At 46.1% G+C, this 27,906-nt stretch overlaps 1 protein-coding gene across 1 annotated transcript in view; it reads left to right on the top strand.

Annotated features, from left to right (window-relative positions):
* The window catches only part of PIP4K2A (phosphatidylinositol-5-phosphate 4-kinase type 2 alpha), a 161,818-nt gene that overhangs the window by 118,186 nt on the left and 15,726 nt on the right, over positions 1–27,906 (top strand). The window contains exons 5-6 of the mRNA XM_004578553.3: positions 13,076–13,222; positions 16,699–16,737. Of these exons, the coding sequence (XP_004578610.1) occupies positions 13,076–13,222; positions 16,699–16,737 (186 nt within the window). The remainder of the gene's footprint in view (positions 1–13,075; positions 13,223–16,698; positions 16,738–27,906) is intronic.

The raw sequence follows: 27,906 nt of genomic DNA, 5'->3' as shown, positions 1-27,906 counted from the left end.
CCTCTCTCCCTCTCCCTCTCTCCCTCTCACCTTCTCTTTCTCTCTTTCCCTCTCTGTCTCCAAGCAGTCTGCTTTCCACAATGACCAAAGAGACAGCCACCCTGAGCACCAAAAATGTCTGTCTCATGCAGTCATTTCTAGCACAAGGTCGCCGGTGTTCACCAGTCCCAGCCTCACCTGTGACAGACTTCACTCACTGCATTCACCAAGAGTGTGCATCACACAGCTCCAGGTTCAGGTCCCAACCCTGTCATCCACAAAGCATGTGTTGTTGCTTCTTCCCTGGCATGATGCTGATGCTGGAAACACCAGCTCTGGAGTCTTGAGGACCAGCTGGGCAGTGTGTGGCGAGCACATAGCAGAGCATCGTTTGGGTGGTGGTGGCAGCAGCATTCTTCTAACATAATGCTTATATTTTTAACACTAAGAACAAGTGATGTTGAGAAATTGTGTCTTGTGGCACAGATATGACTGTTGCCCAAGCAGGCTTCTACACAGAGCTGTTTCAGAATGCACTGGCTTAGGCTCCTGCCTCCCACCTGAAGCATACAGCAGGCATCTTCATCACAGCAGTCGTACTGAGAGCTGATATCTGAAGCCACATGCACTGTTGCTTCTACAGTCTTTATGTCCTTGGACTGTCATAACAAAATGCCATAGACCCAATGAGTTTTTTTGAAAATTATGTTAATTTCATACACAGAATAACTGCCATCTGCTGGTTCACTCCCTAGATGCCCAGAAAGACTAGTGTGCACCAAGTTGGTGCAGTAGCTCAATTGGTTAAACTTCTACCTGCAAGCAGGACATCCCATTATGGGTCCCTACCCAGCTGCTCCACTTCCAGTCCAGCTCCATGCTATGACCTGGAAAGCAGAGGAGAGTGGCTCAAAGCCTTGGGACCCTGTACCCATCTGAGGGGCCCGGAAGAACTCCTGACTTCAGATCAGCTCAGCTCTAGACGCTGCTAGGAGTGAACCAGCAGATGAAAGATCTTTCTCTTTCTCTGTGTAAATCTCCCTTTCAAGTAAAAATAAATAAATATTTTTTTTAAAAAATCTTTAAAAGACTGGGCTGGCCCAAAGCTAGGAGCTGAAATCACACCCCATATCTCCCATGGGGGTACTAGGCACCCAGTCTCCTGCGCCTCCCAGAGTCTCCACAAGTAGGAAACTGGAGTGGGGAGGCAGAGCCAGCAATGGAACACAGGCGCTGCGGGTGGGGCCTGGGACTCTGCAGCTGCTTCAGCTCTAGGCCAGCTGCCCGGCTCTGGAGGCTGAAGGTCTGCTCTCCAGGTGCCATGATGCCCAGGTCCAGCAGAGGGCTGGCCACCTCATCAGCTGAGGGGTGGGGAACAAAAGCTCTTTGCTGTCTCCTGCCATTATGAGGACTCCACCCTGCATACCTTCTTGTCTCCCGAAGGTCCAGCAGTCGAATCTTGCCAAAGGTTAAGATGAGCTGTGTCACAGAGAAAATCCAAAAGAAAGTGCCACAGCCCTGACACCTTAAACAAGCACTGAATACTCCTCACAGAGTGCTGGCTTGGAGACAGCGCTCACTTGGACCCGTGAGCCCTGAGATGTCTGTTTAAAGGGCTTTAAAGCATGGCTGTGGTGGTGGTTCATGCTCCACCTTAATGGGTTATTTCTTGGCGTGCCTTATTCTCCTAGTCTTTGCAGATGTGATCAATTGCACTTTGCTTGCAGTAGAATCTATAAAAATCTTTGAACCACATTCTGTTTCTGGAAACATGGTACTGCCTATAATTTATTTTCTAAAAACATTAGCCAGGTCCTACATTCATTTATCATCTAATAAATCTTTTATGGCATCTGCTCCTTCTGCGATCTATCCTATAGTGCTTATGTTATTGCCTGTCATCAGTGGAATGCATTTTAAGTACCAGGGTAAGGGCAGGCATTTGGCAGTGAAGACACCCGCTTCCCACACTGGTGGTGCATTCAACCAGGTAAGGGCAGGCATTTGGCAGTGAAGACACCCGCTTCCCACACTGGTGGTGCATTCATTTCCCAGCTCTGTCTCCTGACTCCTGTTTCCTGCTGAAACACTCAGAGATTGGATTGCAGTGATTGCTCAAGTCATGCGTCCTGCCACTCATGTGGGAGATCTGAGTTGAGTTTCCTTACTCCTGAATAAATTACACCTCCAACCAATGTGGACATTTGGAATGTGAAACAGTACATAGAGAAGCTTTCTCTTCTCTCTCCCACTAAAATTAAGGAAAAATAAAATAAGGTGACAACATAGTACCTGTGAGGGTGAAAACCCTGAGGTTCTCTGGCTTCAAAGGGAACTGAATTTCAGATTGTAGCTCTTAGTTCTTTAGCTTTTAAACTACTTACTTTTTCATGTTTCCTCTTTTGGAATTTTATGATGCACTTTCTTTTTATGCTTTTATTTGTCTCAGAACATGCAATGCAAACTTTATGTCTTGACTGATGGGAACATAGTATCTGATGAATGACCAGGATATACCATTGTAATAAATGGTGGCCTTAAATTCATGTATCAATTCTGGATGACAACTCTGGGTTCAGAGTTTTAACTTTAGAGCAATCACAATGTGAAACATTTTCTCTAGATAGCTACTGTAACCTGCAATATGGGGTTGCTGGTCCTCAGTATGGCGTAAAGTACACTGGGAACCAAGTGAAGTATGCTGACACACGCCAGGAGCAGCTTCAGTGTTACAGATGTCCTCTCCCTCTGCTTCTGCTGAGTTGGTCTTTTGCTGGCGTGCCCCATGTTCTGGAGAGTGTCATATATCCGCAGCTGCTTTTCTTTCTTCTTAGAAACAGAAGATTTTAAATTCATTTAAAGGGTCTTGAAGACTGAGAATAGCCATGCTGATCAACACAATTGACTTAAAGGACATGGAGGGGAAGGTCCTAGCTTGTTCTGATTGGTTAATGAAGCAGTCTCTAAACTCAGCTTCTCTTTCTTTCTTTCTTTCTTTCTTTCCTTCTTTCTTTCTCTCTCTCTCTCTCTCTCTCTCTCTCTCTCTCTCTCTCTCTCTCTCTCCTCTCTCTCTCTCTCATTCATTCATTCATTCATTCCAGCAAAGATTTAAGGTGACTTTTAAGGAAACTTGAAATATGAGGAAAGGTGAATGGCAAAATAGATAGTACAAAATGGAGCCTGGAGTGAGCCTAAAAATGCACAGTGAATCATTAGCAAGTAAAAGCTGCAATTTGGGGGAACCCTGCTTAGAATGCATCTGTTGGTCCTTCCCTTGCTGGACAGTGGTACTGTGGTACCTTTTTAGAGAAGGCATGTGTAAAATTGCTCTCAGCTGCCCCGCAGCAAGCATGGGAAGGAAGGGAAACTGTTGATGGGCAGGGCCCCAAGTAGAGAAGGTCACGTCCATGCTCCGCAGCCTTCTCGTGCACGCAACCCCAGGAATCAGTAGGTCTGTCTGTGCCTGACGTCAGAGTGAGGGACGGGGCAGTGCCTGCTGTCCATGACATTCGAGCACTCTGCTGCTTACTTCGGAGGAATGGTCCGTTGAAGCTGGTGAACACTGTTGGGTTTCAGGCCCCTGAACATTACATAGGTGGGGGAAGTGTGGTCCAAACTAGTGACGCTCAACTAGCTGCCTGCCTTAGTCCATATCATTCCCTCCTCGGAAATTTCCTACCCTTAATCTTAAGAGTTGCTGAAGGATGCAGATTCCTATCTACTGTAGCTGCTTCCTGCTGATTAGGGGTGTATGCTCTGCCTATCCCCAGGTTCAGGACTCTATTCCTATATCATCTGATTCAACTAGGTCCCCCTCATGGTCATCATTACTCTGAGAAGTTGTTAGATCTGAAACAGACAAGTTTATCATTCAGCATGAGCATATTGAAATGAAGCAAATCATCAAGTAAGGTGTGCTTTAAAAAGGAAATATATTTTATTACTTCCCAAGTACGGGGTGTTTGTTGATGCATTCTCCCTGTGCAGATTGTAAAACCATCTAGCCTGAGCATAAAGACATTCACGTCCCTTTTACTGAAGATACTACCATTAAAGTAGAGGTGGCAGGTTCCATTAATCATTCCACAGACTGCTTCTTATTCTGTGAGTATATGCTCTAGGGCCTATCAGTTAACCACAACTACTTTAGCCAAAGTGTTCATAAACTTGCATACTTACTGTAAAAGGTGAGCTGAAGTGTAGGGGATGTTGTTGCTCATACCTGGTGTTCCCATGGCCCAGTTCAAAGTCCTCTTTGCCAGCCGTGTGCGCTGGGACTCCTGGGAGCCCAAATGTACTCTCTCTGGGGTGTACTCCCTGTTATGCCCAGTAACTTGCTAGTGGATAGAGGAAGAACAGGTAGGGGTGGGAGGCCAGGCCCTGACAAGCCTCAGCCAAACTGCAGTCCCTGGTCAGTGGTTCTGTGCCCCAAGTGCTGCAATGGAAGTGCTGTGTGCACTCCCCCAGCAGGCAACAGGGCCTTCCCTGAATGGAACCAAGCTGGCTCCACACCCATAGCACCTGCCTGCTCTTGTTGGATGGTTATATTCAGATTGCTTAGTTTCAGTCCAGGAAGGTCATGCAGGGTCTCTGGGCCTGATTCAGGGAAGCTGTTTTCCAAGAGACTTTTGCTGGGGTTGGGGCTGCCATCCTAGGACTCTGCAGCTCTTCTCAGTTGTTTGGGCTCAGGGAGCAGCTCCCAGGCTCACTTTCCTGAGCCACCAGTTCTTGTGGGGTTCTGTCAACATCTCCTGGCTGCCTCTGCCTTGCCCTGACTGTTTACCTCCTCCAGCTCCTCACCTGCTCACATGTTTGCCCCTGGCATGGCCACCAAAGGCCTGGCTCCTGATTAGAGCATAGAGGGATTGCTGGAGAGCCCCCTTGGCCTTGATCTAGGTCTCCTGTCTGATGATGCCTGGAGCAGCACATTCTGTACTGCTTTGAAGAGCTGATGTCACTATGCATTCGATGGGGTTGCTTGATTCTAATGAGATGATGGGGTTCATGGGTCTCAACTGCAGTGTGCAGCTGATGGGATTAGCAGCATCAGTGTGGCATCTGGGTGTACTCTGTGCCATCCGTGTTCCTGTAATGCTTGCAAACACTATAGGGGATCACATCACTGTTACATCTGCTCCTGGAGTTTAAGAAAAATCAGTGAAGTTTTGTTTTTAATGTTCATTTAGATGTAGTAATCTTTGCATTCTTTTTTTTTACTTCAAAACTATTTGAAATCAAAATAAATTCTGTGGATAGACCCTTTAAGGCCATTATTGCAAGACATATTAAGACATCTATGAGGAAAATTTGGATGACATTTATTTGACCATTCCAAAACAAAGTAGTCGTTAAATACAGGCTGACTTCACTGAGTTCCTTCGCCTTTCCTCTCTCCTCTGGCTCCCTCCCTCTCATCTTTCTTTCCCTGTCGCTGGAGTGAGCTGTAAACATAGCCGGAGGCAAAATGCGGATTATAGATAATTCAGCCTTTCAAAAACATTCAATGAAACAAGACTTTGCATTGAAGTATTAATTTGACACTATATTAAATTGTCACTTCCAGCCTCAGGAAAAAAAAAAAGAGTGAAACATGATAATAACAGCAATTTCCCAGGAAAGCCAGAGCCTGGGTTCATACTGTCATGCAGAGGTATAAATATTTATCCCTTGCAGAGCCTCCCTTAGCTGCTGTAACCTCAGACAGCCCTGAACCCGCTCATGCATTGCGGTTTGCATGGGAGGGGCAACAGGTCAGGATTCCTAATGCACCTGCTGCGGTGGTGAGTGCCACAGCAGAGAGAACAGAACTCCCCACTGCTGCGTTTTCAGGCCTACAGCCTCCCAGGAAAAAGTTCTAAGAGAGGCTTGGGAGGCAGAAACATGCCCTTTGTTGTCACCTTGACATCATTTACAAGTGAGTTTGTGAAAAGAAAGTGTTAGTGTTACAAGTGGAGGCTGCAGGCAAAAAAATTACCAACAAATATAAAAATTCCTGAGAGCAACCTTAGGAAAAAAAACCAGTAGCCACCTCTTGAGAAATAACAAAGAGAGAGGGCATGCTGTGCACAGCTGTGAAAATGCAGAAATGAGCATGGCTGAATTGAAAACAATGATTTAAGATGTAAACACAGTTAATGTGGTTAGTTTTAACACCCAGAGTGTCAGAATAAGAAGTGTGTCCACAGAAAGGATAATAAGAGGCTCAGGTTCACTTGTTTAAACATTGGGAGCACTTGTTCAGCCTGTATGGAAGCTGCATGGCAGGACTGCACTGTGGGTATCTGCAGACCAAGGCTGCAGGTGCCAAAGCCTGTACCTTTGAGGAGTAAGCTCGAGAAGTCCTGGGGGTGGAAATTACAGGTGGTGCCCTTGGGGAGGAGGGAGGTGAGAGAAGCTGCCAGGAGGCAGCTGTTCTAAAAGGATAATCTCTGGTCTCTGCTCTGTGTTTCCTAGCTGCACATGGGGTGACCAGGATTGATGCATGCTTGATGCGTGTTCAACCTTTTCTTGGGATGGACGAAAGTCACCTGACCCCTCAAGACTTCTCCACCAGGCTCCTGCTGAGTGTGTTCATCAAGATATACCCCAGGGGGGTAGGGCACACATGTGTTTGTGGGAGTGAAGACCACCTTTGAAAGTGAAAGGTGTATGTGCACCTGTCTTAATCAGTGGCCCAAGGACCAAGCTGGTGTTTTTTTTCTGTTCTTGTAACCTGGAAATTTGACCTGTAGAAGAAAGGAAGCGGATTCCTTTTGTTAAGCAGAAGCTCAGGAGTTACTGAGGGTTGGGGGTATTTGTGTGTGGCTGTTGAAAACAAGAGAATTCTCATGCAGAGTGCTGGATTGTTAGCTAAAACAAAGCATAGCATTGTGATGCTCCCCATACACCCCCTCCTTTGTTTATTGGCAAGTCATTTTGTTAATTGGTGACGCTGGTGCTCTGAAGGGATTAGGGCTCCGAGTTGTGATCCTAAAAGCAATGTAAGGTAGAAATAATTTTTTAATGTCTAACACAAAATGCTGTCTCACTTTATATACACACAGCATTGCTCATTTCTTTGGAAAGTTTTTATTTTATAGAGATTACCTAAAATTGGGAATTCCCATCGTTATTTAAAATGCAGTCACGCGCCTGCAAGCTCAGAAACACCTGGCTTCTTGGTAGCCCTGCTCCCTCCCTTCCTCTTCCAGCCGGCTCCCTGGGGATCACCTACTTGAGTCACCACCCTTACCTTCACTTCAGTGGGAGGGGGAGCAGGGAGAGGGGTCTCCCCTGGGAGGTAGGAGCCGAGACCAGATGGAAGGAAGCCAGTGACCAGCCCGGTCCAGCTGGTGGCCTTGGGTCACGGCGTGATGCTGTGGGTTAAAGTAATCAGGCATCCAACACTGTAGTTCTGCGCACTTTGCGAAGCTGGGAGAGTGGGAATTCTATGTGAGTCAGAGAAAGTGATTCTTCACCCATTTTTGGAGACACATTGATCATCACTAGCATTGGGGTTCTCCTCTGCCTCCTTCCCCAAAGCCCCGTTCCTCTCAGGACACCCCATGTGTGGGCTGGAGCAACTCTGGGCCCCTGTGAGCCGCTGGGGGGACTTCGGTGCTGGTGAGATTAACATCCTTAAAGAATTACTTGGCAGCACCTTCTTGGCTGACAGAAGCCATCCTTCTCCCTGCCTTTCTCCTCACGTAATGTTCCTCATTTATCATGGCCTTCATGAGGAAGAGCGTGGGCTTCCCTTTCTTCATAAATCACCTCTGCTTTGCTTTTTTTTTGTACCACCTTAAACATGCAGAAATTCTGTATTTACAACACCTGGAGGTGAGAGTCATGGTATTAATTATGAAGACACAAAGATACAGCAACAGTTAAATAGCTTAGATTTTTTTAAATGGTCACATTCATTTATTCAACAGTAATGGTTGAAGTTTTATATATTAAGTTGTGCTAAGTGCTGGGGAGTTTACATTGAATAAAACAGTGGCACCTTCACTGCCAACATTTTCTTTTTTTTTTAAGATTTATTTATTTTCATTGGAAAGTCAGATATACACAGAGGAGGAGAGACAGAGAGGAAGATCTTCCATCCGATGATTCACTCCCCAAGTGAGCTGCAACGGCCAGTGCTGTGCCGATCCGGAGCCAGGAGCCAGAAACTTCTTTCTGGGTCTCCCACACAGGTGCAGGGTCCCAAGGATCTGGGCCATCCTGGACTGCTTTCCCAGGCCACAAGCAGGAGCTGGATGGGAAGTGGAGCTGCCAGGATTAGAACCAGCATCCATATGGGATCCCGGCACATTCAAGGCGAGGACTTTAGCTGCTAGGCCACGGCGCCAGGCCCATTGCCAACATTTTTAAAGAAGCTGTGTGAATCTGAATCCCATGTGGATACAGCAGCAAAGGCTGTTGGTTGGAAATAAGCTTGTTGGGTTGGGAGAGCAGGTTACTGGGTATAGACAGAAGCAGAAACCAAGCAGCTGGTTGAGGTGGCCCACAGCCAGGGCAGAGCAAGACAGTCACAGGCCTCCCTGTGTCAAAGCCTTGAACACATCCAAATGTCAGGGGCACACAGAGGAGGATGAATTGACCAAGAGTGGAAGGGTGTAAACCAGGAGTGTGCACCTTCTCCTTAGCTAAGGCGCCACTAAGGAGAGACCATGGACAGGAAGGTGCAAACGGGAAACGCCAGCAGCATGGTCATGTTTAGCCATTGCGAGGTCACTGCTGGTCTTGGCAAGGAGAGATGCCCTGGAAGTGGAGCAGCTAGGACACGAACTGGCACCCCTATGGGATCCCAGCACGTGCAAGGTGAAGATTTAGGCACTGAGCCATCATGTGGGGCCCACAACGTGAATTCTGATGGAACTGAAGCCGGGACAAAAAGCCTGTGTGTTGAATGCTGTTGTTAACTCCTGTTCTCTAAATGAAGAGCCTCTGATAGGTTGAGTTCCTCATCCACAGCACACAGCCCAGGAAAGGCAGAGTGGACCTGGAGGGTCAGGTGTGGCTCAGAGCCCAGCTGCAGCTCCAGCCGTGAAGTCTCTGGTGTTGAGACCCCATCACGCTTTGTGTGTGGAAAGGGTCTTAAGGATATGCTTGCCGATTCGAACAGTTCACGCATTTCCAGGATTAGTTGGCAAGAACCTTAAGATTAGCCTGAAGGCCTCTTCATGCCAGCAGCTGCAGGGCCATACCTAAGGAGTGGTCTCCTCCAACCTGGGGTCCCTTTACTAAAACTCAGGTGTGTCCTGCCTGTAGCGTCCCCATGCAGAAACTCAGGTAATGGACAGAATGTTCTCTTGTACAAAATGTCGAGTCCCAGGTGCGTTTGAAGCCTTTAGTACCCACTGAAGTGCGGCAGTCCCAGAGCCTGGCAGACTTCATGTGATTCGGGATGCTGTGTGTGTTCATGATTCTCACAGTTTTAAGCTTATGCATATTCTCTAATTTTCTTCTGAGAGTCCTGTAGGGGGTCCATGAGACCACACAAGAAACTTACTGCTGAAGGAGGTTGGGGTTTTCAAAGCTTTTAATTTACTTATTTGAGAGGCAGCAAGACACACACACACAGCCCCCATCCACTGGTCCACTCTCCATATCCTGTAGTAACGGGCTGGGGTAATGGCAAAGCTGGGAGCTGATGTCAGGAACCCAGTTACTTGAGCCATCACCTCTGCACTAGTCGGGAGCCGATGCCAGTTATGAAATACTGGGCACTGTGCCATGGGGCGCTGGCATCTGAGCCACTAGGCTCAACACCCGCCTAACAGGTTCAAATTGTGGGAGTTTTTTTTATGTGTAGTAACAAATAAATAGTGTTGAAAATGATTTTTTGAAGATTATTTATTGGAAGGGGAAGGTGACAGGGCAGAGGCAGGGGGAGGGGGAGGGAGGGAAGAAGAAAGGGGTGGAGAGAGAAAAAGAGAGATCTTTACTTGCTTATTCCCACCCCAGTGGCCACACGTGCCAGGGCTTGGACAGATCAAAAAGCCAGGAGGCTGGCACTCCATCTAAGTCTCCCACGTGGGTACAGGGGCCCAAATCCTTGGGCCATGTTGTTCTACCTTCCCAGGCACATCAGGAGAGAGCTGTGGTTGAACTGTGAGGGATCCTCATCAGGGGTGCCTGACATTGCAGGCACGGGTTTGACTCTCTACACATCACCTGCCCCAGTAAATGTAGTCGTAGACTAGATGGAGGAGTTAGGGAATATAGGCTGTTAGTATTTTTCCCTGAGAAAATGATAGAAAAACTTGTGTTTAAAGGCATCCCTGTGTCATGTTCTAGAAGTTTCCTGGGCAGAATTCCCAAGGTGAATCCCCTGAGAGTAACTCTTTGTGGCTGTCTCCCAGCAGGGCTTGTTACAGCATGGGAGTCCCTTGAGGAGATGTGTCCCAGTAGAGTGGCCCAGAGCGGAAGTGACAGTGTCATGGACATCCTATGTGCCCTGAGCCCAGTCTTTTGGGCCCAGAAAATGCCTACTGTGGGTCCCCCCGCCCCGACTCCAACAGGGCCAGGCTATGTCTTGTGAGATCATTTGGAACATGAGTAGACAGTGACCAAGTTGTAAGAGGCGGTCTCCAGGGCAATGGAGCGGGCAGAGGGGCACAGCGCCCATCGGCCTGGGTGCCCAGTGCTTGATGTTTGCAGGAGGGAAGGGGGCCCTAATGCCAGAGAGGTTAAGAACTTACCTAGTAACACGCAGGTGCCACAGCCAGGCATGCCTTCCCAGCTTCCCTGTGACCCCGTGGCTTAGGCCCACACACCCACCGCTCTAACGCCTTTCCTTAAAGCTTTTAGATCAGATAAGAAAAATGCTCTTTTCAGCCAAGGGCTACTACAGGACTTGTTTTGCATTAGCAGCATTCCAAGTTACTTTATTACGATTTGGAGAGAGAAAAATAGGAATTTCAGCTACTAAGCTGGATAAAACCACTTAAATATATCAGATTCAGGAGGCCATTGTTATAGTACAGCTAGTTAAGCCACTGCCTGCAACACCCACTTCTAGTATGAACACTAGTTCGAAACTTGGCTGCTCCACCTCCAATGCCACTCCCAGCTAATACACCTGGGAAAGCAGCAAGAGGCAGCTCAAGTGCTTGGGTCCCTGTACCCACACAGGAGACCCAGGTGGAGCTCCAGCCCTTGTAACCTTTTTTTGGGGGGGGAGGGGTTAACAGCAAATGGAAGCTGCGTGTGTATGTGTGACTCTACCTTTCAAATAAATGATTTTTAAAAGAATACATAGGGGCCTGGCACCATAACTCAATGGCTAAAGTGCTCGCTTTGCATGTGCCAGGATCCCATTTGGGCGCTGGTTCTAATCCCAGCGGCCCTGGTTTCTGGGAGGGCAGTTGAGGATGGCCCAAAGCTTTGGGACCCTGCACCTGTGTGGGAGACCCAGAAGAGGCTGTGGTGCTCCTGGCTTTGGATCAGCGTAGCTCCAGCCATTGTGGCCGCTTGGGGAGTGAATCAATGGATAGAAGATCTTCCTCTCTGTCTCGCCTCCTCTCTGTGTATCTAACTTTACAATAAAAAAAAAATCTTTACCACCAGAAAGGTGGACAAATATTATTTTTAAAAAAGAACACAGAATTAATTAAAGTACATAACTCAATTATTATCATCTTAGAAAAGTCAAAGAAAAGGCAGAACTATCTAAAATCTGTCAAGACTGTCTGGATAGCAGAAAGCCAACTCATACTGGTGAGAGGCATTTTGTTTAACGATACAGTAAAATGAAAGGGCTTTTAATATATAAAGTATTTAAGTATCACTGGAGTTCATTTTAACAGCGCACTGCTAGAAAAGTCTGAAATGACATTCTAATTATTTGTTCATCATAAAGTGTCCATTGAGGGAAGAATAAGAAAAATTCCAATAATATGGTAAATTAATTACCCTTAATTCCACCATTACCATTTAATAACACTACCAGGCATCTCTATAAGTATGAATTAAGTTTACAGTATTCAGCTCATTGTATTCATGCTGGCCAGTTATCTTGGGGATTTCAAACGTGTCTTTTTTTTTTCCCCCTCTTACATTAAGGAAAGGAGAAGCCTAAACTTCCTCTGGAAGTAAGTGTAGTAGGACTGTTTATAAAGGTCTGTGATTGAGGAGTCAGCGCCATCTGGTGACTCCTTCAAATATGTACACTAAAATTGTGTTGTGTTTTTGCAACTCTAATTGGAAGTAGGGTCAGTCCTGGGGTTCATTCAGTGGATTTGATGGAAACCAACATAGTGCCAGAGAGTCATCGGCTGTCTTTAGAGCAGGAGCAGATGACCTGTGGGAACAAGGGGGTCCATTCTCTTAGCTGCTTAGCCCTAGACAGACAAGTCCCTGAGAAACAGGAAAGCCAGAATCAGAGCTCGGCCCTTCCAATTACTAGCACCCAGCTCTCTACAATTTCCTCTTTAATTGTAGCTTAAGTGCTTCTCAAGATGCTGATGTCGTGGTGGGACTTTCGTAGTACGGATGCCTGGCTCCAACATACCCAGCTCCAGCTCCTGACCCCAGCTTCCTGCTGATGCTGGAAGGCTAGCAGCGATAGCGCCAATGAGTGTGTTCCTGCTGCATGACTTGGATTGAGTTCCTGGCTCTTCTCTTTGGCCCCAGCCCAGGGCTGGCTGATGCAGGCATTGAGGAATGGACCAGCAGATGCAAGCTGTTGTGTGTCTCATGCCCTTTGACTAATATATATTTAAAGAAGCTGACCTTGATAGGTTGCTGTGACTTCACCTGCACGAAAGCATGGCCAGGAGTTCTCGGGTGAGGGATAGAAGGTCACGGGTTGAGTGTTAACTTCACCACAAAGGAATTTCACAAAGGACCAATCACTCGTCCTGTTGCGTTGCAGTTTTTTATCCAAGTCATGACTTCACAAGTTCACCTGAAAGGTGAGGAGAAGGCCCTCTTTGGAGATAAAACTGAGTTCTCTTATTATCTGTGTGTATGTGGTAAGCAGAAGTCGACCCATGAGTGCTATGAGCTGGGTAGACTCCTGCAAACAGGCTCTTCTTGGCAGAAGCAGTACCTCTCTCAGGCATGTTTTGATCGGGTCCCCCCAATTTTTCCTTTCTTCCCCCTGCAGTACATAGTGGAATGTCACGGGGTCACTCTGCTTCCCCAGTTCCTGGGCATGTACCGGCTGAACGTGGATGGAGTAGAGATCTACGTGATCGTGACAAGGAATGTGTTCAGCCACCGCCTCTCTGTATATAGGAAATACGACTTAAAGGTGAGACGGGCTCTCTTGCACACATCCTTACTGTCAGTGCTGTAATCGGTGATACAGAACACCCCCGTGACACTCAGAGTGCTCCGACACCCTGCAGGTGTATCCGTCCACTTGATGCAGGATGGCTGTTAGTCTCTAAGAAGAAATCTGACCTTCCTCAAGCAGTGAGTTTGGAAGGCAGTACTTCAATAAGCTTTGCCAGAAAATTGTAGATCTGCTTTGATACTGCACCAAAACTTGACAAGAGGTTATTTCTCAAAACATAAATTTATTGTGTGGTCTGAAAACCCACCAGTGAACTTCTGCACTCCCATCATTCAGATGCATTCATCTGTCACAGGCATCAGTCTGAATGTGATTCATTTAAAAAAAAAAAAAAAGGACTGCACTTGGGACATATCGGTTCCCTGAGGAACAGGGCTCTTCCAAATATTGATCCGATTCATTCTGCAGGATCAGAAAGTATTAGCACCAGCAGCAGCCTTATCAGAAGGGTCCTTAACGTAACAGGAGACTGTTGAGCTCCGAGTGATACGTACAGGTCTTTCCTTAATTCCAGTTTTCACTTGAAACGCTCAATGAACTCGCTGGCCAGAAGTGCTGACAGTGGTTTATCATGAAGGGGCAACACGTACCCTCCCCCAACCCCACTTCACACACACTTACAAGCACAGACACTTGTAGCTTTGCTCATTTTGTACCAAACATCTGCCATAGGCCCAGATTTGAATCAACAGAAATAATCCATTTTTTTCCAAGCAGAAATGTCATTTGGTGAAAAAGGAGACTCATGACTCAAGCCATCTGAGAAAACTGTGTCTTGAGAAACTTCTCCTGTTCCAATGCAGGCGCTCCAGTCGCTGCCTGTGCTTGCTCGGCGCCTCTCCATGGAGTCTTAGGTCAAACACAGTTAGCCAGTCACGAAGCCCTATGGCTTCACTGGTTGCTCTGAAATGAAGTGAGGCCTCTTTGGTGATGCCAGTTTGTTCCTTTATGTACTTATTTACTTATTAATTTGCTGCTTTATATATATATATTTTTTTATTTTGAATTTTTGAATTATGTGGTACAATCTCGTATAAATTGGGATTTGTTTGTTTGTTTGTTTATTTATTTATTTATTTGTCACAAAATATCTCCTTGGCACCCTTGGTGCTTGATTTCTGCTAAGCTACTGGAAGTTTTACACACCATTATTTTCAACAGTATCTGTGGGAATGCCAAGACCGTGGGAAGGAAAAAATCACATCTTAGCAATATTGTAACTTTGCAGGCCCCTGAAGGGCCTTGGAATCCACACCTCCGCGGCAACTGTGGTCCACACAGCCACCCAAGGATTTTTGGAGCCACTCTTGGAGAATTGCGAGTGTCGGGGAAGGAAGTGGTGCAGGTCTGGGCTTTTCCCTAAGCGCTGAAGTCCATGTGATCTGGATCCACTTCTGTAGCACAGCCCAGCTCTGGCCTCCCTCAGGTTTTAGCCCCGAGGGAAACCCTGCCAACCCACCTGGCTGCTCCCCAAAGCCTCTCTGGTACCACCTAAAGTGGCCTGCCTCAGTGGAGGAAGCCCAAGACACTGCTGACAGCACGTGGGCTGGTTTTAGGACTTGTTAACCATGTACAAGGTACTTACCTTGGGGATCACATGACCCACGTTTGCAGGGCTGGAAGGGTCCGGTGTTATGTCCAGTACATGGGAATTGGTGGCGAACCATCATCTCATCCATCCCACTAGGGTCGAGGTGCTGTGAAGGGCGGGTGTTCTGTCCAACTTACTTTTAGGATTGGCCTAAAATGCCGGAGAGCCTAGTGCCTTCTATAGCTAATTATAGGTCTGGGAACCATGTCTTCATGTTGGTCATACGTGGGCTTTGGAGGTTATTGTTTTAATTTGCCTTGAGTCTCGTGCTTTTTCTGTTTCGCATGTAGAATCAGTTCTGTTCTTGCCTGGGCTGTGCGCTGAGACAGGATCTGCACGTTTGCCATCCAACTCTCACCTTAACTTCCAAGCCTTGCTTTGCTCTCTTCGTCTTAGTTTTGTGTGTGAGAAAGAGGGAGGGAGGAATGGAAAGAGAGAGAGAACTTAACCTTGGGCGAGTGTACTGGGAGGCTAATGATCTGCGTTTACACAGAGGTGAGTCTCCCTGCAAGTCAGAAGCTGGGTGATGGCTGCCCAGGAGGGCCGGCACCTGGAGCGGGGGAGGGTGGGAGCTGGTTAGGAACACAAGGGCTGTAGGGGCCTGCTGCTCCGCCCAGCTGCGCAGGCGGTACTTGAAAGTATGGCTTTGGCTTTGTACTCTGGGGACGTCCTTGGTTGGAAACCAGCGTGTAAAAAGATGTTTGTGGCCCACAGTTTAGGAAGACCCGAGGAAGGAAAGAAGAGCAGTGCCAATGACGCAGCGACAGCCACCAGCAGGGTTGTACAGCATGTGGTGCACAGGGGGTGCTTGTCTTCCCACGAGAGGCACTCATGCCACCTGTCATTGGGGTCAATTTTGTGTCCCTCCACTTCATCCCTAAGAAATACAGCATTTCCCTGGGCTTTTGGCAGGACCCCAAGATCCCCCAAACCCAGCCTAGGACATGGTGCCCAGTGCCATGGGGGAGACCAACACCTTGGTCTGTGAGCTGTCCAGGCCACTTCCCAGTTACACCAGCGCCTGCTGCTATGGGTGAGATATGAGATGGCAGAGCCAACACGGGGAATGCAGGGAACATGCAGTCCTTGACCGGTGGCACACCAAAGACTCTGCCAGCCATTTGTGTCCCATCTTGGCCTCCCAATTAAAGCCTCCACACACAAGGGCCAGATTCTCTGCCCAGCTCATACCCCAAGGCTCAGCAGCCTGGCACTGAAGGCCTCCACCACCACCACCGTGGAGCAGACATAAGTGTTTTTCGCTTTGTCCCTCAGCCAGCTCCTCACAGGGCCAGACACAGAAAAGCAGCCAGGAAAGGTGGGACTTGGAAAGAATCTCCACGGTGCAGGGGCTCAGAAAGTGCCCACAGGGACTCGGCTCGTGGCGCTTGAAAGAAAACTTGCTCATCAGTAACCACACTACGCAGGGTGGGGAGCAGCATGTGTGGCAGAGAGACAGCCAGGATGGCACCACATCGACAAGAGGTGCTGGATGCCCCACAGCCAATGGATGGCCACTTACATGTAGAAGATACTGAGACTGACCATCCTGGCAGCCGATGCACGAGAGAGTGTGGTTTGTATCTCAGCTCTGGCGACTGTCAGGCTTGCCGATTTCCAGCAGGAGGACCTGGAATGGAGAAAAGACAGTGGACAAGACACCTGCAGAGGCAGGGTAGGGGCAGGGAGAGCGTGGCAACCAGCCCCGGAGCCCGGAGCCCAGTGGCAGCTGGTGCACTGCCCCACGCTGCCAGCACTGGCCGATTTCCTGTTTGGCACCTGTCAACCAGCTACCTCTTCCTCTTCTTATTATTATTACTACTGTCTCTTTGTGTTTCAGGGCTCCACAGTGGCTCGAGAAGCTAGTGACAAAGAAAAGGTAAGTGCCTGCATATCCCCCCCCCCCCCCCCGGCTCACCTCATCCCCAGGGAGCCCTGCAGGGCCTTCCTTTCCTTCCCATCTCAGGATGTGCATGGTTGGCGTGGGATGAGGCTCATTCTCCTTCCTTTCTCATTTTCGGGTGACTGAGCGAGGAGACAGCTCTTAGCTCTACCGTGTTCTTAAAGACAATGCCCCTGTGTAGGAAGCTGACCATCAAAGCACTCAGTCCTGCAGGCCAGGGGTCAACTCCCCGTGCCCTGTAACCAGCTGTGACCCCAGGGCATCCCTGCACATCCCTCAGGCAGCCTCCTCCCCCGGGAAGCACTGACCTGGCAGGGCTGCAAACCCTCCTCCCTCTGGGACACATGAAACATGGTTTAGAGGACTGTTCTGCTAAAAAATAAAGGGCTTGTTCAGACATGTTGGACATGAGTAATCTTTGAACCACAGGTAGTTTATCATTTAAGACTCTGGACACAGTCACCTGGCGGGGTCTGTTTCAATAAGAAGTTGGGGAAACTTCCTGTCTGTCATGCTGATTTCACCTCCACCCACATGTGCAAATGTGGACAGTAACCCTGAGCTGATAGTTCTCTCCGCTTTTCCTTCTCATCACCTAGGAAATGTCTCTCCTGTGTTCTCTTGGAAAGCTGAGCTCAGGGTGGTAATTGTGGGCATTTATCTCAAGTTCTTTTAGAATGGTATCAGGCATTTTTATTTGAATAATACAAATTTGTGAATCTTTTTTTTTCATTCAGAAGTGTTATTGTCTTTATGGTTACTCTCCTATCTTCAGTGTTAAAACAGTGAGCCACATAATCGCATCTGGTAGGGGATGCAGACATTGAATAGGAGATGGAGGTGTCAGCCGGAGCAGCAGGTGCAAGCAGGGTGCCTCTCCCTGCAGGGAGAGATGAGGCTACAGAAGGAGCCCAGGCCACTTGTGGAGCATGATGAAGTCATGCTGAGAAGTTGGGGGACCGAACTGGGATGCCAGATATGGATAGATCAGATGGAGAGCCAGGAAGAATTGGGGCCAGTGCTATCACGCAGCAGATCCAGCTGCTGGCATTCCACATCGGAGCTTGGGTTGGAGTCTTCGCTGCTCTGCTTCTGATCTGGCTCCCTGCTGATGCATGTGGCCCAAGTCATTGGGCCCCTGCCTACCACTTGGGTGAAAGACCTGAGCAGGTCCAGGCTCCTGGCTAGTCTTAGTTATGGCAACCATTTGAGGAGTGACCCAGAGAATGGAAGATTCCTCTCTCTCCCTTTCTCTCTGTCATTCTACCTTTCAAATAAATGAATAAATCCCCCCCCAAAGAATCAACAGAACTCAGAGATGGACTGTGGGAGGGGACCAGTGCCCACAGATGGGTGAGTCATTGATGACTCCCAGGTCTTTGGCTTGGACAGTTAGGTGAGGCTTCATGCCTCTCCCTGAGGCAGAAGTGGGGCAGATGAGGCAGGGAGGGGAGAGGCAGAGAAGGAACTCCCATCCGTGCATTCACTACGTCTGCAGTAGGTGGGTCTGGAGCAGGCCAGAAGCAGGACTGCAGGCACTACCTGTGCTGTGTCAGCATGAGAGCAGGGGCAGTCAGCACATGTGGGAGACACAGTATAGCTGGGGGAGAGAAAAAAGGAGCCAGGGAATCTTCCCAGGAAGGATGATCCACAGGAAGGGAAGCACAGGAAAGCTCCAGGGCGACCAGGGGAACAGGGAAGAAAAGCCCATGCCAAGCCAGCATGGAAGAAGAGGGGTCCCAAGAGAGAGGCCCGCAGGGCAGCAGAGAGATGGACTAGGGCCCAGGAAGGGCCGCACTGTTCACTACCATCTTCGTGGAGCATATGGGGAAGCAAGACCATTGGCCCCTATGCTTACAACACTTGCTTTCCAGCATGTCTCAGAAACCAAAGAGAACATTCCAGCATCCATGATTCCACAAAGTCAGGGAGATTGAGAAGCTGTCCTTGGAACCAGACAGGAAACTCAGTGGTGACCTGGCCAGTGAGAGCAGCTTGCAGTTGACAGCAGTGAAGGCAAAAATGAGGAAGCTGAATGGCGCATCCCAACCCTGCTTTGGCCATTGTGTTCTTCCTGTGTATTGATGGACAGGTGGCTGCACCTGAAGCCTGCCCTGTGAGGCAAGGATCTGGGCTGGACATTGGCAAAATCGTAAAGGTGCCATGTGGGATTGTGGGATGGCCATGTTGTTCTCCATCACAGTGCCCACACTCTAGTCTCAGCTCTGCTTCTGATTCTGCTTCCTGCTAACGCACGCCCTGGGGGACCACAGGTGATGGCTCATGAGCTTTGATCTCTTCCATCCACAGGGGAGACCTGGATGGAGTTGTGGGCTCCTGGCCCTGCCCCAGCTGTTCATGGGAGTTTGGGAAGTGAACTAGCAGATGGGAGATCTCTTGCTTTTGCATTTGCCCTTCCTTGCTCTTGTTCTTGCTGTAGCTTTAGTTCTAGCTCTGCCTTTTGAATAAGTTAAAAAAAAAAAGATTAAAAAAAAAAAGTAAGGGCATGGGCGAAGGGAAGGTGCAACATTTAATCATCTTGGTTGTAGCATTTCCTCAGAAGCAGAAGGTGGAATGACCCATCTTCTCCCTGCTGTTCCGCCAGTAGAATTACATTTTCTAGAAACTTGGGCAGTAGCCACAACCCACTGCCCTCCCTGCCAAAAATGGTGAGCTCCCTTACTGATGTAGGTTTTTGTGGAAGAACATGAGAACAAGGAGTCTGCCTGGACCAGATTCAAATGCTAAGTATGTAGTAGTCGTTTCTCCAAATATCTCCCTTGAGAGGGGCTTAGGGAAAGGATAGCTAGGGCTGGCCTTGTGGCTCGGTGGAATTAACCCTCTGCCTACGAAGCCAGCATCTCATCAGTTCAAGTCCCAACTGCTCCACTTCGGATCCACCTCTCTTCCAATGCACCTGGGAAAGCAGCAGAAGATGGCCCAAGTGCTTGAGCTCCTGCCGGCTGTAGGGGAGACCAGAATGGAGTTCCTAACTCCAGCCTGACCCAGCCACAGACATGCTACCATTTGGGGATTGAAACAGTAGACAGAAGATTCTCTCTCACTTTTCTCTATAACTCTGCCTTTCAAATAAATAAATGTATCTTTTTTAATGTGCATTTTACACAGTTTCCTTTGCTGTACCTTACACTGTGCAAACATTACAGCTGTTTGCCAGCAGTACCCTGAGGAAGAATGCGGGGAACTGTACTCCTTTTGGAACCCGTGATGTGTAACAGCTCTTCTCTTGAAACCACCCCTGCCCTTCCATATGACATTAGTCAAACCAGGTTCGGCCAGAGGCGAGTGCAGCTGCCTGAGCGCTCAGTCTAACCTGGAAGCAGGTACTCAGTTGTAATAGCTCAAACATATTGATGAAGCTCAACTATTAAAAATGTTGTCTTTTATTGTAAAAGTTTTATTTGATCTCCTTTCTCTACCGAACTTCTAAGGTTTTCTTTCCATGATCAGATAAGTGTGTGTGTAACTCATCTAAAAAGCTTCCCACTATTTGTAAAAAACCATCAGTGCCCGCAAAAAGGTCACTTGTTCCTCTGCCTTTTCAATATTTAGTGAAGGTTAAAATACTTCATTTCTTCATCTGTATAACCTTTTCTAAATGAAATCCAGTGATTTTTCAAGAACATTATTTCCACTGCTATCAATATATAATTGTTGTCTCTTAAAGTGCGAAGAACGGATTTTAGAGACACGCTCCATTGACATGGCTTAATTAGCAATCTCAGTTCTTATTCCTCTCAGATTTCCTTTCATTCAAATCATTAGAACTGTTTTAATTTCACATACATGCAGCTTGTTGGTGACAAGTTTTGAAACTGTCATTTCAAATATTTAGCGATATAGGTGCAGACGAGTCCCGTTCCTTAGTTTTCAGCTTGACATGCAATTAGTGTGATTTGCATTAGCATAATAATGCAGATGGAATTGAGGGAAATAAAGAAGTTATATTCCAGCAAAAATGGAATCACTTTCATCGCAACAAGTATCAGAACTTGCGTGTACAGATGTCTTGGATTTTTTTTTTTCTTTAAAAAGAGCGAAACAGTGCTTCCTGCCGGCCCTCCCCCACAAGCCCCCCCTTTAACCGTTGTCAGTTTCTGACAGCTGCTGTGACTTGCTTTATTCTTTAATTCTTTCCTTTTTAATGGAAGGGCATCTTCCATTCATGGCTCCAGCAGTTTTGCCTCCTCTAAATGAGACAGAGAAATGCGAATCTCCCTGGTGGTCGATCTTTTCACAGCTGCACTGCAATTCCAGTGTGACATCAAATTAGTAATTACAGCTGAGCGGACTGCTCCTTACAAATGACAGTCATAGCATGCTGCCAGCTCGCAAGCTACTCAGCGGGGCATCCAGGGAAGTAAAAGAAAACATAACTGGACTCCCTTGATTTGTGGGGGATTTGACCTGACTCTTTAAAAAAGCCCGTGTTCCTGGGAGAGAGAGAAGAGACAGAGTGGGTCTCAGGAATTGACAGATATGCATTCTGTTCATCCTATGTTCATGTCGAGTTTATTAGGTAAAGGCAAGCCTATGTAATGGAGTCATAGGTCACAATAAGAAGATTCCTTTTAACACACAACCTTCCCCGGAACCCGTTTGAAAGAAACCAGCTGCCCAGCAATTGGCATTTGTGTAACTGTATCGGCAATAATCAGTGTTGACACTTGGATAATGGGCTACAAAAAGCCGCCTTGTGGATTCTTTTGCATTGCGAATTGCGCTAGCAATTAAGAGATGTCACTGCCTCTGACATTTTACCTATTACTGACTGAAGGTGCAGGAGGATTAATCATTAATGCTCTCACATCTTAAAATGCTTCCCCAAACCAGTGTTCAACATTTCCTTTGTGATCTTTAGAGTGTAACAAATTATAATTAATTACTCCCTCCATATCTGGTCCTTTGGGCCCTGGTTAAAAACAAGGTAACTGCCAGCACAAGGTCTGAGTAGAAGGTAAGGAAAACTCAGTGAGTGGCCTGAGTTTAGGCCAAACTGTTACAGATGTACAATTCTTAAAATAATAAAATTCTGGTTTTCATTAGGTTAATAGTAAACCAGGCTTAGGAAGATTTGGTAAATCTTCAGCCCTTGGCATCTCTTGGGTATCATCTCGGTCATGCACCAACTCTTCAAATTGCTATGCACTCATTCATGTTGTCGGCCCTGTTACAGATGTCACATGCGGCTCAACAGCCTTGTCACAGTGTGTAGCGGAGGAACCAGACTTTCACCTTTGACACTGCCACTCACAGTTGAGTTTTAAAAGGGTGATGGTATCAGGAAAGGAGTAACTCTCACTGATTACATATTAGATTGGGAATTGCAGGGGCAATACCAACAGCTGGGTCTCATCAGCCTTAACTGGCCAATGTAAATAGAGTTCCCCACTCCCTTCCCCCAGTTTCTAGTCTCCTTGCGTCTTTACACATGGACCAACAGTTTCAAGATAAAGATTATGAACCTTTCACATCTGCAAGCCAGCCAGTGATGTGTACCTTCTCATTTTGGACGTGAGAAGTCAGTTGTGAGCTCTTGGACCATTTCCAAGGCCATGGGCTGGTGTGGACATCATGCCTGTGCTGTGAAAGGAGGTTGTTGCGTGTACTTTTCATGAGATAGCACCTGTTATCTTTGCTCCTTCTCAGTGAACTTTACGCATAATCTCCTGTATCAGATTTGTGGTTTGGTTGTTTTTGAGAAGCAGAACTGATTGGACTGTAAATCTTTAGCATCTCTTCTGACCCTCAGATCCATACCACATATATGATGTTATCCCACCAAATTATCTTTATCCCAGCTAAAGGATTACCTAAAATTCTCTCCCTTGTGAAAATGTTTCTGAGTGTATATTCAACTCCAGACACTCTGATTTTTATGAAGTTTTTTGGCAAGCACGGTAAAAGGGGTTTATTCCTTTTTATGCAAGTTTATGTTCATGTAGGTGAGCTTTGAATAGCAAGTAATCATGAACACAAGCAGTCCCTAACATCAGATAATAATTAGTGTGTGCATTGAACTTCAAGTGTCACAGTAATGGCCATCAGAGAGACACCAGGCAGTAATCTTTGACATTCAGGCTCGCAATTGAACTTTTTTATTTTAAACATGGGTTGCCAAATGAGCGCATGGAACAAAAATTTATTTCATTCTGCAATACAAGTCCTTTAATCACAGAGTGCTATGATACTATCCTTTACATTGAAACCTTCTGGCGCCAAAATCCTGTTTGCATTAAATACTCAAGTGTGACTGGGTACATTTCTTCTTCCCAGCGAGATTTCCAGCCAGATTGACATGGCAGCTCAACTTTGCATTACGGACTCCGGCTGCGTGCATTTCAAGTGCACATACTTCCTATTCTGCTGTTGTTAGCGGCAATATACAATACAGTTGGATCTTTTTATATAATTAAACAATGGCATGATGATTAAATCTAGTGTTATTTTAGATTCAGTTCTATGTGTTTGAAGTTATATTTTCAACTGGAAAAACAGACTTAAATTTTGCTGTGATTTTTAACATTTTTATCACCTAAAAGATAATTGGATTTTTCTTAAATCTAAACAAATTTCCGTATTTTTTGCTTTATTGAAATAAAAAAAATTTAGTTACTAAATTCCATACAAATGGCTCTAGTTATCACGCCACAAAACCTAATGAAATAAGTATAGACTTACATTGTCACACACAGATTAACTGCCATCTGAAATACACAAAACATTTAAATCCTTATAGTAAGCACACATATTTGGGGGCCTGGGGAGGGAGTCTTGGTTTTGTCTTTAGAGACTGCAAAAGTCTAGGTAATTTGAAATGTTGAAGTATAAAAATACTAAGTAATAAGCCTTTTGATAATACACAGCAAGCCCTGAGGCCTTGCTTTCCATCTTCGCTGGAGCACTAGGAAGCAGCCTACGCTGTGTCTTGTCATACTGGGGTTCCGTGGTTTCTCTTGGGTGTGGCTGTGTCCTCACGGAGTCCCGTCACCTCTGTTTTGAGTTGCCATCATGAATCACAAGTCCCTAACCACATCTGCCCCGGGAGACCCTGTGCGGCTTTTTCCCACTGTGGGTAAGGTGACGGTGTTTCCTAACTACTGAAGAATGAAGACTTGCCGAGGTTCTGTAAATACAACACTCCAGAAGAAAGCAGAGAGGAGCTTTTAGCCTGGCAGTTAAGGAGCACATGGAATCCCCACCCTCTGTGTTGGGAGGGCCTGGGTCTCCTTCCACTCCCACGACCTCAGCTTCCTGCTGGCGTGGACCATCGCAGATGGCAGCCAGGGAACCAAGTGATTGTGTTCGCCTCCATGCATCACTAGGCAGGCTGTGAGACCTCAGTTTCCTTGTCTGTTAAATGGGGTAAAAATAATGGTTGCAAAGCATGAACAAGAGGACTCATGCAAAGCAAAAGGGCACAAAGTGCCTGGCACAGGGTATCTGATGGCAGTCTCCTCTTCCTCACGTTAAGAACAACCTGCAGAGGCAGGCGTGGAGCACAGCAGGGAAGGCACCACTGGCACACCCACATACCATGTCAGGGCCTGGCTGTCAGTGCCACCTGCACCAGCCTCCTGCCGCTGCACACCCTGGGAGCAGCCGGTGATGGCACCACAGCCAGGTTCCAGCCAACCACGTGGAAATCCTGCCTTCACCCTGACCCAGCCCTGGCTATTGCAAGCATTTGGAAAGTTAAACCAACAAATGTTGGTTCATTCGTTTTTTTCCTCTCTGTAGACCTCTCAAGTAACTAAATATAGATTTTTCAAAAACCAAGAAATAACTTGGCAAGGCCTGAGAAGTGGCCCCGGGTGTCCACCAGAACGGGAGCCCTGGGATCCCTGGCCGGGCAGCCCTGTATCTGGAGAAGAGGGCCTGGCGCCCAGCTCCTCTGGAGGTGTGGGGTTCGCTCTTGCAGCTGCCTGCTGCAGACCCGCCTCTCCCTCTTGATCCTTTCAATAAAGCCCTTAAGTCTTTTAACCGATCTGGTTGCCCTGTTTTGAACTTGATCCAATATAAATATGTTCCTAGTGCCTGTGAAATTCACAAGTAAGCTTAGTAACAGGGTCTAGGGTGTCCCGAGCTTGACGAGGCAGGATTATGCTTTCCTGTCACATGAGGTCATTCTGCTGCGCTGATTGTGAAATGGCATTCATCTTCATTAATGTGACTTGTGTTACACACACACACATCTAATGGGTAATTTACTGCCCTGCCTGTGGCCTGTCATCTTAGCCCTCAGATTTCTCACATTTACACAAAACCAAAAAAAAACCAAAAACAAACAAACAAAAAAACGCTTCTACCTTCTTTTCTGACACAGGAAATGAGTTGGGGAATTCAGGTAAATATTCCAGTCCCTAACACCCCCCGAACAGGGTCTTCCTCTCTCCACGATGTGTGTGAGCATGTAGGTCTCACCTCAGCCCTGTGTTCGGGCAGTGCTTACCTGCTCTGTCACCCAGGTGACTGTCGTGGAACTGCCGAGCCTTGAGGTGGTTTGCTGTGTGGCCCATCATTAGGGTTCACTTCCGGCAGAAGGCCAGCCTCAGAAGTCTGTGTAATTAACACCAATCTTAGACAATAATGTGGTGTCTTTGCAAGAAGATGTCTGGGAGTTTGCTTTTTCATTCTGGGTGTTGGGTTTTTTTTTTCCCCTATGCTAACCTTATTTTTAAATTAGTAATGATAGACTTAGGGTGTTGTCCTAGTGAGCTCATCTTTATCTTTGGGAAGAATGGATTTGCATTTTGATTTCCTGGAGACTGAATCTGAGCATCTTGCTTCCTCGTGTCTTACTTCCTACCTATTTGCCACTGTCTTTTCCCCTTACAAAATGAAAAACTTTAAGAAAATTTGCCATATTCATGTTTTTATCTCTGTATCTGACAGCAACTCAGTAACTACCTACTGAACGAATCTTTGGATTTTCTGAGCTTTGTTTTGTCTGCTTTATAGGGATAATCATTTTGGCAGTAGTTGGCATCTAATTGAAAGCGTGGGGCTGGCATGGCGTGACTGGTTAAGCTGCTGCCTGCAATCCTGGCATCTTATCTGGGCATCAGTTCAAGTCCTGGCTGTTCCACTTCAGATCCAGCTTCCTGCTAATGTGCCTGGGAAAGCAACACAAGATATTGTAGGCAGTTGAGCCCCTGCAACCACGTGGGAGACGTGGGTAGAGCTCCTGGCTCCTACCTTTGGCCTGACCCAACCCTGGCTATTGTGGCCATTTAGGGACTGAAAAAAACAGCAGGTGGAATATTTATCTCTCTATCTGTGATCTTCCTTTCAAATAAATAAAAGTAAATCTTAGAAGAATGTACTAAAATAAAAACAGACACGAGACAGCTGAATAGTACCCTGTAGCACTTTAAGGTGTATAGCAGCCGGTGCTGAGTACAAACAAAAACTGAAGGGTCAATGAAGTAATCACAGGAGGTGGTTAAGAACTTGCACTGTTATAACGTATTAATTACTCAATATTATGTCAGTTAATTCTATAATGTTGTAAATTGTTGTTGATGTTGTGTTGGGGCTTTTAATTGATCGGGATGATAATCTGCCAGCTCTGCCTTCAGACCAGAGATGGTCTCCCTAAGAAACTGTTGAATTTATCTGGACAATAAGATGCTGGACTCTATGCTCCGTATATGATTGCAATGAAAGAATCTAGACTTAATTTGAACTGTGATACTGCAACAAGGTGGAGGAATCCACCAAGGGGGGAGGGGATGGGGAAATCCCAGAGCCTATGAAACTGTAACATAATGCAACGTAATTAATTAAAAAAAAAAAAGAAAAAAACAATATAGGCAATCTAGATGTACAAACAAGATAGGGTTAAAGCTAATAAACCTCATTTACTTTAAAAAATAAATAAATAAAAAGTAAGTTTATAAACCAAGTATACACAATGTATGTGTACAAATTCCTAATTGGAAAATCTCTCATATATGTAGTTTGAGCATCTTATTAGTGACTACGATACAGCACACAAGTGCAGCATACACACAATAAATTCCTAAAATGTATATTAACAATAAATTTCCAAAGGCCAGGTGAATATGCTCTACCATCAGGCCTCAACCGCAAGTTTGACAAATGGTTGACTTTTTGAGGAATTATAGGTGATCAGATTTTACCAACATGTCCCATATTTACTTGAATTTATTCTCACTTGTCCAGTAACTGCATTGAGACATTACAATTTAGTATTGGAGGTTTCTGAAGTGACTTTTGGTTTCATATGTCAGGGTTTATGGATAAGGATATCTAGTTGAGTTTTCAACTTTTTATTTTATAACAGATTTCATGTCACAAATTTATCAATATTTCATGTCAGTAAAAATGAATTTGTGGGGAGAAAAAGAGAATGAAACCTCCTTCCCTAGTTTGGAGAAGTACTTTGAAGATTTAGTCCTGTAACTTTAAACAGTTCTGTCAAGATGAACATGATTAATTCAATCAGTCCCCAAGTTTCAAAGTAGTTGTGTTGTAACATTTACTTATTAATTGATAGCTTAGAAACTAAAACCACATATTTATGTAGAAGATGATAGTTAGATTCTGAGATTGACTCTAAATGCTCCAAAATTTGTATATACCCACAAGAGTATATTCACTCACAAGGCAGTAATTTTGAAAGTATTCATTTATTGTGCTGAGACTCTGATAAAGCTTGTTGTAAAATTGGATTTATATTAGAATTTCCAATTGCATATTTTCACTTATCTTTACATCTAGATGTCAATTCTACAAGTTTTTACATATATGTCTTTCTGTTTTTGTAATATTATACATGCTAATACTCTGTAGACTTTTCTCCAAATTCTGCAAGCTTCTCTCAATCTTGTCTTTTCACTTTTTATAATAAAACTTCTTGCAATTTAAAAAAAACGAAGAAGAATGTTGGAAAACTATGCAGATGTTCTCAAAACAAGACTAATATCTAAAGCTACTAATTTAGAAATTCATACATGTGTATATGTATGTGTGAACAAATAGAAGTGAATGCTTAATACATGTATGTACTTTGTAAGATGAGGAGGGAAGGTGAGGAGTTGGTGCATTTGAAGGATGGAGCAGTTGATGGGAGACACAGGGAATTATCTTTAGCAAAGA

Source organism: Ochotona princeps, chromosome 10 (genome assembly GCF_030435755.1).
Source record: "Ochotona princeps isolate mOchPri1 chromosome 10, mOchPri1.hap1, whole genome shotgun sequence".
NCBI lineage: Eukaryota > Metazoa > Chordata > Mammalia > Lagomorpha > Ochotonidae > Ochotona > Ochotona princeps.
The sequence above is the reverse complement of the archived record's forward strand: the minus strand, read 5'-3'. Positions and strand labels throughout refer to the sequence as shown.